Genomic DNA, 13853 nt, shown 5'->3' with positions numbered 1-13853 from the left:
CTGGATGTTTTCCATTGTCAGATAGCGATTGATATGTTGTTGTTTCTTTTAAGGCATGTTTATAGTCAACTATGATGTAAGGCGCTTTGAGCAGCATTGGTGCTGGATATCGCGCCATAGAAAAACTATGTATCATTATTATTATTATGTGAGGCATTATGCAGACAGTGTACCCACACTGGAACCCAGTGTTTCCAGCTTCATCCAAAGCCAGTGCACACACCGCAGCAGCAACGTACTCTTGACGTTCTGGCGGAAAATGGTGCACAGCTGGTCACACATCCTCCACACTCCCTTGATTTTGCGCCCGTATGATTGGCTCCTGTTCCCTTTTGCTCCAGCGACACTGCTGAGTGAGTGGCAGTTTTCAAAGTGCTGAAGATTTCTTTCGAGCATTCTTCGAGGGCGTAACTGTGCGTTGTATTTAAATCAGTACTATTGCGTGCCGTGGACGCGTGTTTTAAAAGAATGGGGGGAAATGCGTGAAAGCTGAAAGAGGATAAATCGATCAGCTGGAGTTGTGATTTTATCTCCAAGCATGCCTTCATGGCTGCCATTCTGGACAATTATCTAGCGCCCGTTGTACACGTGTTCATACACCAACATGTATGAACACGTGCACACACACACACACACACACACACACACACACATACGCGCGCGCGTGTGCGTGCCCGTGCCTCTAACAACACTCAAACACACACACACACACATATACAGCCCGCGCACACACACACACACACGTAAAGTATTGATAGGCAGGAAACGCACATGTACGTTCACACACAAACACACACACACACACACACACACACATGTACTTACTCTCACACACACACATGTACACCCATATACTTACCACACATACGCACACATGTACACGTGCTCTCTCTCTCTCTCTCACAAACACACACACACAGTCGCACACGTACGAACACACACGTACACGTACGAACACACACACACACACACACACACACACACACACACACACAGCGGAGACAGACGGACTCGCCTGTCTCGCGATAACTTCACAAATAACACCGCAGGCAGAAGAAAGAAGAAAAAAGGAGAGAGAGAGAGAAAAAAAAAAGGTGGTTGCGCTCTCAGTGCAGCGACGCGCTCTTATTTGGGAGTAGAGAATTTTACACAGAGACACATGTTGTGACAAGAGAGTAATACAATACAATGCGGCAAGGAGATATAGCTACAGTGTGGTGGTTGTCACTGCTGTCAAACTACATGGATAGCTCATTGACCAGGAAAGCTGAAGCCATTTGGACGCCACACTGAGACTCGTATCCAGCCGTCAGTCCGTTGACAAGTCGTCTGCTAACTGGTGGTAATATCTGAACTGTAACCGTGAATCTTCGATAATATCGTGTTATGCTTGTCCCCACATGCCAAATGTTGTGTCTTGATTAAAATCTGATAATGGTTTATCTACCCAAGTTATTGCAGTGACATATGGCACAAACTTGTAGTGGAGGCACACACAGGAATGTCAGCTTTACTAACGCCGCGAACAAGTGAAAGCTCGCCGTGAAGCCAGGTGAGCACTCGGTTATACATATCAAGTTACCGCTTCGTGTTACACTGACATGAGAAGCAAAATGGCTGATTGAACACTTCCGCTGGCTTCAGTTAGCAACGGGGCTCAAAGAATGCATGCGCTATCCACCTATTTTTAGAGCAGTGGGTGGTTGTGTGCCACACAGAGACAGGGACAGGGGCAGATACCGTGACACAGTGCAATGCCAGGCACGTGAAGTGGCCCGGAAACGTGTGGGTCAAGGGTCAAGGGTCTGACGTACTTTCCGTCCCCTGTGTGTCCTGTACGGTGGTGATGGGAACCACAGTCCCCGGACTGAAGACCTTGCACCGGCCCAACTTTCACTAGACTTTCTTATCACTGCCCGCGATCCGATTGGCTGGCAGTTCGTCTGGTGGCCTTGCCTGAACGATGTATTTATTTCTGCCAGCGATCCGATTGGCTGACAGTTCATCCATTGGCCTTGCCTGCTAACTGTTCCGCTTCTTCTCGGAGCTAACCAACTGAGCACTGTATCTGCCGAAAGTGTCACACAGCTCACCCACCCTCCCACTCTCATTATCCCCCACTGCCCACCCACCCCGGCCCCCTCCCCCCTCCCTCTCATCATCACCCCTCCCCGCGAAGTGGCGCCACGAAACAACATCAGACAACACAAACATCATCACGCGTCATTCCTGCTTCTCGTTATTTAGTTTCGCTGTAACTGCTGCAAAAATATCAGCTGATGCCATGCTGGTGACTGTAAATCGCGAGGGCTGACATAGTCATATGATTTAGTGTATATGAAAGAAAAGAGAAATAAACTGGGTTTCAAACAGAAACATCCACATTTTCAAATCAGAAAGAGGGGAAAAGCAAGAAATGAACATCTATCTGTCTACACACACATATATATGTATGTAATCGTATATAGAGACAGATAAAATGTTAAAGTCAGGTCTATGTGTCTTTGTTTTTTCATAATGTAATGGAGAACAAACCAAAATAGTTTTGGTTACTCTTTTAATTTTTAAAACTGTTTTGTGTTTGGGGTGGAAGGGCAGTTTAGAAAGCTTTCATTGATGCCTATGTAGATGCAATGTACCTCATACAGAGAGATTGGTTTACACAGCAAGCAACAGATGTTTCAGTCTTGTGAAGCGCTCATCAGTTGTTACCAGCTCTGGTCTGCTAATCACACACCACTACTCAAGCAAGGAGAAAATTAATTTCCAACTACTTGGCAGGGACTTTTTTTTTCTTTTTTTTTTTAATAAAGGAAAATGTTTCTCAATAACCAACTTGAGCAGAACACGGAAGTAAAAACAAAGCATACAGTTAAAACAAACGTTCTAAACATTCTCTTAAAACCTGCACTTCGAAACTACAGGACATGGCTAGGGGGCCAAGTTACGAGGGATAAAAAAAAAAATCCATAGGGGACTAAAAATAGAATCTTGGCAGTCAGTCCCAAGTTTAAAACACTGGACACTGCTCCATGACCTGTTGGGCTCACTGGATGATGCATGTATTTTGTATTAATTTCGTATATGTATTTCTTTTTATCACAACAGATTTCTCTGTGTGAAATTCGGGCTGTTCTCCCCAGGGAGAGCGCGTCGCTACACTACAGCGCAACCCCCCCCTTTTTTCCTGCGTGTAGTTTTATTTGTTTTTCCTGTCGAAGTGGATTTTCCTACAGAATTTTGCCAGGAACAACCATTTTGTTGCCGTGGGTTCTTTTACGTGCGCTAAGTGCATGCTGCACACGGGACCTCGGTTTATCGTCTCATCCGAATGACTAGCGTCCAGACCACCACTCAAGGTCTAGTGGAGGGGGAGAAAATATCGGCGGCTGAGCCGTGATTGGAACCAGATTCTCTTGCTTCCTATGCGGACGCGTTATCACTAGGCCATCACTCCACTAATGTGGAAACAGAGAGACAGAGAGAGAGAGAGACAGAGAAAGATAGACAGACAGACAGACAGACGGAGAGGGAGAGAGAAAGACAGAGACACAAAGAAAGAGAGAGACACGCAAGGACTGAGAGAAGAGAGACAGACAGAAACGCAGAAAGAGACAGACAGAGAGAGAGAGAGAGAGAGAGAGGGACAGAGAGAGAGAGGGGCGAGGGAGCGTGTGTGTGTGTGTGTGTGTGGGGGGGGGGGGGGGTCATCATAAGCAGGCGAAGAGGGAGAAAGAGAGAGAGAGGGGGGAGACACACACACAGACAGATGTGGATCACTGTAGCGAAACAAATGGGTCAGAACAATCCATCTGCCTCTGGAACAGGTTGGTTGGATTGTTTCTGAGATAGAGACAGACAGACAGACAGTCAGACAGACGGACAGACAATCAGACAGACAGACAGACAGATAATGCCACAGACCATTCTGTCACATCAGACAATTGCAAGCCACGAAGCATATCAAATTTCGTAATACAATGCCCTGTATGGAGGACTCAGACACAAAGACACACACACGCACGCGCACGCACGCAAGCATGCACGTACGCACACACTAACACACACACACTAACACACACATGGTTCACAGATAAGCGTATGCACGTGCGCACACACACAAATTGTTCACACAGACGAGCGCTCACACACACACACACACACACACACACACACACACACACAGACATGGGTCCGCCAGTGGTGTGGTTTAGTCACGTGATGTCCCAACAACACTGCACACGCAAACAAGACTCAACACGCTGTCTCTCCACGTGCGGTGGTCACAATCAGCTGCTCTGTCCCCAAAGAGCAGGAAGGAAGGAAAGGGGGTGAGAGGGGAAGGGGGGAGGCGGGAGGGGGAGGGGGGAGCACACATGCAGCATTACAGCAATGGCTGAGGTCAGAGTGACCTGACATTCACTGGATGCAGTGTGCCTCCTTTACAGCCAGTGTGGCCTGATCAAGCACACTAATTGTCTCAATGATTGTCAGTGTCCTTGGCCTGATGAACGCATCACGCAGCATTTTTTAGCTGCTGCCATGCTGACGTCAGTTCGGGGCATCCAGTCCTCTTCATGGTGACCCAAGGTCGTTCGCTGAGTTTCCGGAATCTGACATGTGACCTCTGACACACTTGTAAGACAATCAACAATGGGGTTTTCAACCAGTTTGGTGACAGCCATATCCGTAATGTCCTCATGGAAGGAGCTCATGGCAGAGCACTGAACTTTGCTGATGACGTTGTGATGAGTTGGCTGCTTTCGATCACGGTTGTGAAGGCTGCCATTGGCTAAAAAATGTGATAATTTCAGCCAATGGAAAAGGAAGAATCCATGGCTCACGGGGCACGCTGCACATGCACAAAAGCTTTTAACCAGAGTGTTGAAACCAAACAGTTTGAATCGTAACACCAACAGTGTGCAGACTCAAACCACTGAGCATTATTGCAGAAACCTGACTATGGCGTGGACTGCTCTGTCCTGTGTGGTGTTTGTCATCTTCCTCAGCTTCAAAGCAGAGCCAGTGGTCAGCTCGCCACAAGAAAACAAATCCCTGTCTCCTGATCCTGCTGCCCTCTACAACAATGGTCAGTCAGTCAGAGAGGGAGCACTACTGCGGCTACAAGATTACATGAAACAAGGGGACACTATCATCAAGGAACGAGTGAACGATCTGTACAGCAACCTCAAAGAACAGCTGAAAGAGGGAGACAAACTCTTAAAGGAGCGGATCGAAGAGGGCTTGACACACGAGAAAGGAGAACGGAAGGAAGGGGATGAGAGACTGAAGGAAGAGCTGGATGAAGACGTAGATTGGCTGAAAGCGAAAGTGGACAAAGAACGACGCCGTGTGGAGGATGAGCTGGCAGAAGGAGAGGAAAAGACGAACAAAGAGACAGCGGACCTGAAGGAAGCCTTCGAGAAACTGCGAGACTACGTCAAGCGATGCACACAACCGTGAGTACATTGGTTTCTCTCTCTCTCTCTCTCTCTCTCTCTCTCTCTGTGGTCTCATGAATATTAACTATCGGTTCAAATTTCGTTGTTTCTTTTTGTTTTGTTTGTAGCCGTGTACCAAGTGGTTATTCAAGGGTACGGCACAACAGACTTAACTAAATGTTTGATTGAATGTACTGAAGGATAGATGAGAATTCCTGTGCACAGGCCAGGAACATATAGAGGCCAGTCACAAATGGGTTTTTCTATTGTTTTATTTACAATAGTTGTGTAGAGGAAACTAAGAAGACATAAAGGAGAAGATGATGAGAAGATAAAAAGAGAAGACAGTGCCTGGAATGACACAAACAAATGTCATAAGCACAACATGTCGGCACAAGTGAATAGTAAAGCACATGTATACATATTACATGGAAAGACTATCACTCGGGTTTGGGATATGCAACAACATAATGCATATGTGTGAAGACCAGACGCTGACATCAAATGACATTTCCAATACATTTAAATAGCGCAGTTAAAGTGACTGAAGCGATGCTGACTTGGTGAAAGTACACAGACAGTACAGATTAGGTAAAGCTTATACTGTGTCAAAGTGACTCAAATGAATCAGTTTATCATGTTGCACTATACTGGAGTAAGCCGTATGGGAGAGAGCATGATAACTAAATTACAATTAACAGACTGATACATATCAGGTGGTTTTAACCTATAACTGATATTAATCAAACACTACCTTGTAATCACCACAACAGAATACTACACACATCTACTTAGAGTACTGAGCACACTGGAGCAGTACAACTGATATCAGCATGTAAAATAATACATGAATAATAAACAAGATAATAGAATCAGTAGCTTTGATATTATACTGGCAAACTGATAGACCAGATAGTAAGTGAAGAACCATCATGGCTTAACCATTAAGTGGTGAATGAACTTTATGCACTTGCTAGAACATTCTGGAACAAACTATTCAGGGACGTCACTGATTGTGACGTTAAGAAGACTCAAATGGATACTGCTACGAGCATATGACGACATGGCGATTTTCTAGATCAATCATAGCCGAACTGTGACTAACATGTCAAAGCAATAACTGAACAAAGCAATGACTAAACATACTCATATGAACACAAGTACTGTGTCGAATAATACAATTACAAATTAACACATTCTACACACTAGTACTTACGGCGATACATAGCAAAATGTTAGCCGTTGTGAGAACACACACGACACACACTCACACTGCCCACGACGCAGGAGAGAGAGAGAGAGCAGGCTCTGGTCAGATGACTGACCAGATATGAAATGACCACTCATCCATCTTTTGGAGTTTAACGACCTATTGGCGTCTACACCCTTAAGGTAAAAAAAAACAACTCATCACTCACTGTGCCAATTTATGCAAGTTAAGCGGACCGCAAAGGCCGTCCCGTGTGCTGCGAGCATATCGTCACTAATGAAGGCAAATCTGACAAGAACTGTGCTTGTTTCAAGGTGTTCAGTGACAGATTTCTAAATGATTCCTGAACCGATTTACGTTGGATAAGCTGCAAAAGAAAGGGCTCAACACCTACTTTATAATGAGTATAAAATGAAGTGTTGATTATTTAAGATGAATTTATAATCTTAATTTAAGTCACCTGAACAGGGTCAGTTTTAACGAGCTCGTCGCTGAAAATTACAAACTGCGTTAAATCAGTTTAACATAGGCAAACATAAATGGAATAGACTTAAAGATGGAATCACGACGATTCTGCCAGTATATAATACTTGTAGTTTACTGATCTGACAAAAGAGATATTAATTAAATACCGTGGAACAGAAACACAAGTTTCCACTCAGCCAATGACGCACCGCGATGCAACACTGGCCGAGCCTTGAGTAGGCTGTCCAGCGAAAACAAAATAATGTAAGTGGAGTGACGTCACACATTCTGTGAGCGGGTTAGGAGGGAAAAACAGTTGCCTGCTGTAGCTTGTGTGTGAGTCATTATCTGAAGCCTAAGAGTGCTGTCTGAAGCAGGATGAAGCTAATCACTTGGTCACATGTTAATGAAGAGTACGTGGAGGTGGATGATGGAGGTGGTGGAGTGCAGTTAGTTGATGATGAAGGTGTGTGTGCTTGCAGTGGATACATATACCTGTGTATGATTAACTAACTTGGTTTTTGCATTGTTTTGTTGACAGGTTTTACTTTATTAACTGTTTGTTTGTCTTCCATTCAATGCATTTGATGCTGCAACCGAGAATTGTACCCCCTTGACATAAGGGTTGTAGTTAGGCCAATGTCAGTAAAAACAACAACAACAAACAAAGGTATGAAGCTTCTGAAGCGTCTCTCTCTCTCTCTCTCTCTCTCTCTCTGTCACACACACACACACACACATATGAACGCATATGCACACACACATGCACGCACGCATGCACGCACACACACACACACACACACACACAGAGAGTTGTTCACAGTTTTGAAATGTCAAGTGTAATTTTTCTGCAAAAATCTATTATAATAAATAAATTATGTTCGGATTGGAAAGGCTCAGGACCAACCATGACTTCTTGGTGAAGCCACATAATTTGGCCACAGTTCATTTTTCAATAGAAGCCTCGACCAAGTGGCCGGAATATCGTACATTCAAGACAAAGGTCAGCGGTTGCATCCCAACAGTGCATAGTGGATGAGGGGGTGCAAAATTTACTGATCCAGGTCAACACACATGCTGCATGTATAGCCCTGTCCTCTTCACGCAGAAAATTAAGCACACACACTGACGATCCTGCTGCACAGATCTTCATGTCTAAGCAGGCCTATGCAAAGACAAACACACCACTTTTGTGGCGCCTTGAACACGGAATGTAGAATGTGGCTGCCTACCCAGTAAGGTTCATATCAGCCATTCACGTGAAGGCCCACTCGTAGACACAGGAGTTACATTGCACATATTCAGAAGACAAACAGATGGGAGTGATAGCCGAGTGGTTACTGCGTCAGTGTTCTGTCAGTACCTTCCCTGGTCCATGGTTTGAACCCGGGGCATCAGATGTGGACTTCATGCTTAAACATTTTCCGTGTTTTACACGAGAACCACAGGACCAGACAGGCTGCTTTAAGGTCATGTGTTTCATATCAGCTTTTTGACTGGTCTGGGAAACACGATCATTCCCAGCATACACAGCTCCAGAACATGGAGAACTGTGTGTGTGTGTGTCTTTGTCTGTGGCTGTGTGTACACGCTAGTACATGTGATTTTTGATTGATTCCTATGAAGTGCACAAACCAAGAATGACGACAGGAAAGAACACAGAGAAATGTTGTAACGTTTAAACTCACTGGACAGGATCAGTGCCATGAACGAAGACCTGAAGCGGCAGATGTCTGACTTCCAAGCAGAACTGAACAGCACCAAGCACCAGCTGCAAACTACTGAGGAGAAGCTACAGTCTACCCAGGACCAGCTACAGACTACCCGGGACCAGCTACAGTCTACCCAGGACCAGCTACAGACTACCCGGGACCAGCTACAGACTACCCAGGACCAGCTACAGACTACCCAGGACCAGCTACAGACTACCCAGGACCAGCTACAGACTACCCGGGACCAGCTACAGTCTACAAAGGACCAGCTACAGACTACCCAGGAAACTACCCAGCAGCAGCTGCAGACGACCAAAGAACAAATCAGCGCCCTGAAGGCCTCTAATGTTGGTGAGTAGGAACTGCAGAAGTTGTGACTAGAATGAGCGGAGCTTACATTAGAAATAACAAAAACCTTCTTGAGTGAATACATTGTAAGAGACTGTAACAACAGAACACATTCTAAAACAGTTTAAACAGAAGAAATATTTCTTTTCATTATTCTTTCTTTCTTCAATCTGTTTGTTATAAAGAAAACCCAATAGAGTTAGGTTTTGAACGTACTTTTTCGTCCGGAATTCCGGATAATCGGAAGATCTTGCATGCAACAACTAAGATCGATTAAATAAAACTCTTCTACAGAATAAATGTTACTTGTTAATCATTGTCTCTAAGTATATGGAATATAATGTTTTCTGGCAAACGTTTCGAGGCCCAGTAGAAACGCTTTCATTTCTCGGTGATTGCAGGTTCCTCGTTCGTCAGATGGGGACACGCCACATGTCCCCAGAACACGTCCCTCGTCTATTCCGGTCAGTGCTGAGGGAAGTTCTCTATTTCTTTCACTCTCTCTCTCTCTCTCTCTCTCCCATGTCTCCCTCTCTATCTTTCCACAGACACACACACACACACACACACACACATACATGGGGTCAGTGGCGTCCAGCAGTGGTCAGCGGCGTCCAGCAGTGGTCAGTGGTGGTCAGTTGTCAGTGGTTGTCAGTGGTCAGCAGTGGTCGGTAGTGGTCAGCTTGGTCAGTAGTCAGCGGTGGTCAGTAGTCACTGGTGGTCAGTGGTCAGCTATGGTCAGTGGTTAGCAGTGGTCAATGGTCAGTGATCAGCTATGGTCAGTGGTCAGCAGTGGTCAGCGGTAGTCAGCAGTGATCCATGGTAGTCAGTGGTCTCTGGTGGTCAGTGGTGGTCTGTGGTGGTTAGCTATGGCCAGTATTTAGGAGTGGTCAACGGTTAGTGGTGGTCAGTGGTCTGTGGTGGACAGCGGTGGCCAGGATTTAGCAGTGGTCAGCGGTCTGTGGTGGTCAGCAGTCTGTGGTGGTCAGTGGTGGTCAGTAGTCTGTGGTGGTCAGTGGTGGTATGTGGTCTGTGGTGGAAGGTGGCAGAATGGTTAAGACGCTCAGCTGCCAATACAGAGAGTCCGTGAGGGTGTGGGTTCGAATCCCGCTCTCGCCCTTTCTCCTAAGTTTGACTGGAAAATCAAACTGAGCGTCTAGTCTTTCGGATGAGACGATAAACCGAGGTCCCGTGTGCAGCACGCACTTGGCGCACTGAAAAAGAACCCATGGCAACGAGAGTGTTGTCCTCTGGCGAAATTACGTAAAAAAATGAAATCCACTTTCATAGGTACACAAATATGTAAGCATGCACTCAAGGCCTGACTAAGCGCGTTGGGTTATGCTGCTGGTCAGGCATCTGCTCAACAGATGTGGTGTAGCGTGTATGGATTTGTCCGAACGCAGTGACGCCTCCTTGAGAAAGTGAAACTGAAACTGAAACTGTGGTGGTCAGCGGTGGTCAGTGGTCTGTGGTGGTCAGTGGTGGTATGTGGTCTGTGGAGGTTTGTGGTGGTCAGTGGTCTGTGGTGTCTGTGGTGGTCAGTGGTGGTCTGTGGAGTTCAGTGGTCTGTGGTGGTCAGCAGTGGTCATCGGTGGTCAGTGGTTGTCAGTGATGGTCTGTGGTGGTCAGTTGTGGTCTGTGGTGGTCAGCCGTGGCCAGTATTTAGCAGTGGTCAGTGGTGGTCAGCGGTCAGAGGTTGTCAGTGATGGTCTGTGGTGGTCAGCAGTAGACAGTGATCAATGGTGGTCAGCAGTGGTCAGGGGAAAGTAGTGGTCAGCAATGGTCAGCGATGATCAGTGATGGTCAGCGGTCATCAGCGGTGGTCAGTGGTCAGTGGTGGTCACCAGTGGTCGGTGGTGGTCAGTGGTTGTCAGCAGTGGACAGCGGTGGTCAGTGGTCAGTGATGGTCAGTGGTGGTCAGTTGTGGTCAGTGGTCCATGTGATCATTAGTGGTCAGTGAACAGTGGTGATATGTAGTGGAAAGGACGTCACACTAATGCGCACACGTGTTAAAACAACACTATCTGAAGATTTTTGCGTAGTGGTCAGTGGTGGTCAGCAGTGACAAGAGATGGTCAGTAATGGCCAGCATAAGTCAAAAGTGGTCAGCTTATGGTCCAGCCATGTCAGGACGTCCCATGACTGCATTGCCGTTACAAAGTGTTGAAAGCTGAAAGTGGTCAAGCAACGGTCAAACACCTGCTAAGACATAATAATGGACAGACGTAACAAAAGCACTTTTGGGTTGTGGTTAGTAGCGCTTCTGGACCTGGGGAAACATAGACCTTGGGGACTATAGACCTGAGGAACATAGTTTAGTTCAGTTAAGTTACTCAAGGAGGCGTCACTGTGTTCGGACAAATCCACATACGATACGCCACATCTGCTAAGCAGACGCCTGACCAGCAGCGTAACCCAGCGCACGTCAGACCTTGAGGAAAAAAAAGAAGAAAATAAGTAAAATAAGTCAATAGACCTGGGGTAACATAGACCTGGGTAAACCATTGACCTGGGAAACATAGACCTGGGGGAACATAGACCTGGGAAAAAAGAAGATCTGGGGGAACATAGATAGAACTGGCGGAACGCAGACCTGGGAAGCATAGACCTAGGAAAACAAAGATATGGGGGAACACAGACCTAGGAAAACAAAGATCTGGGGGAACATAGACCTAGGAAAACAAAGATCTGGGGGAACATAGACCTGGGAAACATAGACCTGGGGGAACATAGACTTGGGGAAACATAGACATGGGAAAACAAAGATCTCGGGGAACATTGACCTGGGGGAACATAGACCTGGGAGAACATGGGCCTGGAAAACATATAACTGGGGAACATAGACATGGGAAAACACAGACCTGGGAAACATAGACCTGGGAAACATAGACCGGGGAAACATAGACCTGGAAAACATAGACTTGGCGGAACATAGACCAGGGAAACATAGACTTGGGGGAACATAGACCTGGGAAACATAGACTTGGGGGAACATAGACCGGGGAAACATAGACCTGGAAAACATAGACTTGGCGGAACATAGACCAGGGAAACATAGACTTGGGGAAACATAGACCTGGAAAACATAGACTTGGGGGAACATAGACCGGGGGAACATAGACCGGGGAAACATAGACCTGGAAAACATAGACTTGGCGGAACATAGACCAGGGAAACATAGACTTGGGGGAACATAGACCTGGGAAACATAGACTTGGGGGAACATAGACCGGGGAAACATAGACCTGGAAAACATAGACTTGGCGGAACATAGACCAGGGAAACATAGACTTGGGGAAACATAGACCTGGAAAACATAGACTTGGGGGAACATAGACCGGGGGAACATAGACCGGGGAAACATAGACCTGGAAAACATAGACTTGGGGGAACATAGACCGGGGAAACATAGACCTGGGGGAACATAGACCTGAGAAAACATAGACCTGGGGGAACATAGATCTGGGCCGAACATAGACCTACCCAAAAGAAAATTTTGAGGAACCTGAGCTACACACACACACACACACACACATGCACGCGCGCGCGCACACACACACACACACACACACACACATACATATATGTAAACACACACACACACGCACACACATGCACACTTGTCTGCATACGCGCGTGTACACACACACACACACACACACGCACGCACGCACGCGCATGCTCGCACACACACACACACACACACACACACACACACACACACACACACATTTATGCATACTGTTTTTAGTCTAATATCGCTAACAGTGTAAGGTGGAGGACATCAAACTGAACGAACAGAGAAATGAAATCATTGCTGATGGTGTTGTATTGTTTTCTGACAGTGTGATTGGTCTCCAAAACCAACTGAACGTGTTGCGTAATACATCTAAGTGTCTTGAACTGAATGTGAATCAAGACAAGTCTAACATTGTTGTTTTTCAAAGTGTGGGTATCTTGTCAGTAATAATAGGTATTTTGGCGATAACAAACTGAACATAGTTAATATCTTTAAGTATCTCGGTGTCTATCTATCTACCCAGCTTTCCTTTTCCCACACTGTGAATGACCTTGCAGACCGAGCAAAAAAAAAAAAAAAAAAAAGAAAAAAAAAAGGTATTTCAGCAATTAACAAAATGTTGTGGTCCATTGGTTGAATACTCTCCTGGTACATTTTTCAAGGTAATTTGATAGTCACTGCAAAGACGTCATGATGTTGGTCACAGGAGTGGCTGCGGGGGCGTGGCATGGACACACAGGAAGTGGCTCCAACTACCTGTGTGTGGTGATGACGCCAGAAATTGACAACACACCTTACCCACGCTCTCACACCACGCTGCACGGTGTAGAGTATGAGGGGGTCGACGGACACACAAACCAGGACGCCGTGTGCTCTGTCTGCCATGCCACCCAGACCACCACCCTCATGATCCCCGGCACCCGAACCTGCCCCTCCGGCTGGAGCTCCCAGTACCGGGGACACCTGATGGCCGCGCGGCATGACGGCAAGGGCAGAACAGAGTACATTTGTGTGGACGAGGCGAAAGCAAACCGCCCCGGTGGATCGGAAGACAAGGACGGCGCCAGGCTTTATCACGTCATCTCCAGGTGTGGCTATAGTCTGCCCTGCCCGCCTTACGTCAACAGTAAAGTGGTGACGTGTGTGGTCTGCTC

General features: G+C 46.4%; 1 protein-coding gene across 1 annotated transcript in view; it reads left to right on the top strand.

Annotated features, from left to right (window-relative positions):
- Nucleotides 1-4635: 4635 nt before the first annotated feature.
- The window catches only part of LOC143289873 (uncharacterized), a 9616-nt gene continuing 398 nt past the window's right edge, over nucleotides 4636-13853 (top strand). Inside the window, exons 1-4 of the mRNA XM_076599078.1 lie at nucleotides 4636-5459; nucleotides 8812-9179; nucleotides 9578-9640; nucleotides 13406-13853. The exon at nucleotides 13406-13853 is cut by the window's right edge and continues 398 nt beyond it. Of these exons, the coding sequence (XP_076455193.1) occupies nucleotides 4963-5459; nucleotides 8812-9179; nucleotides 9578-9640; nucleotides 13406-13853 (1376 nt within the window). The 5' untranslated portion in view covers nucleotides 4636-4962. The remainder of the gene's footprint in view (nucleotides 5460-8811; nucleotides 9180-9577; nucleotides 9641-13405) is intronic.

Source organism: Babylonia areolata, chromosome 14 (genome assembly GCF_041734735.1).
Source record: "Babylonia areolata isolate BAREFJ2019XMU chromosome 14, ASM4173473v1, whole genome shotgun sequence".
Taxonomy (NCBI): Eukaryota; Metazoa; Mollusca; class Gastropoda; order Neogastropoda; family Buccinidae; genus Babylonia; species Babylonia areolata.
Note: the sequence above shows the minus strand (reverse complement) of the source record. Positions and strands in the feature narration are given on the sequence as shown.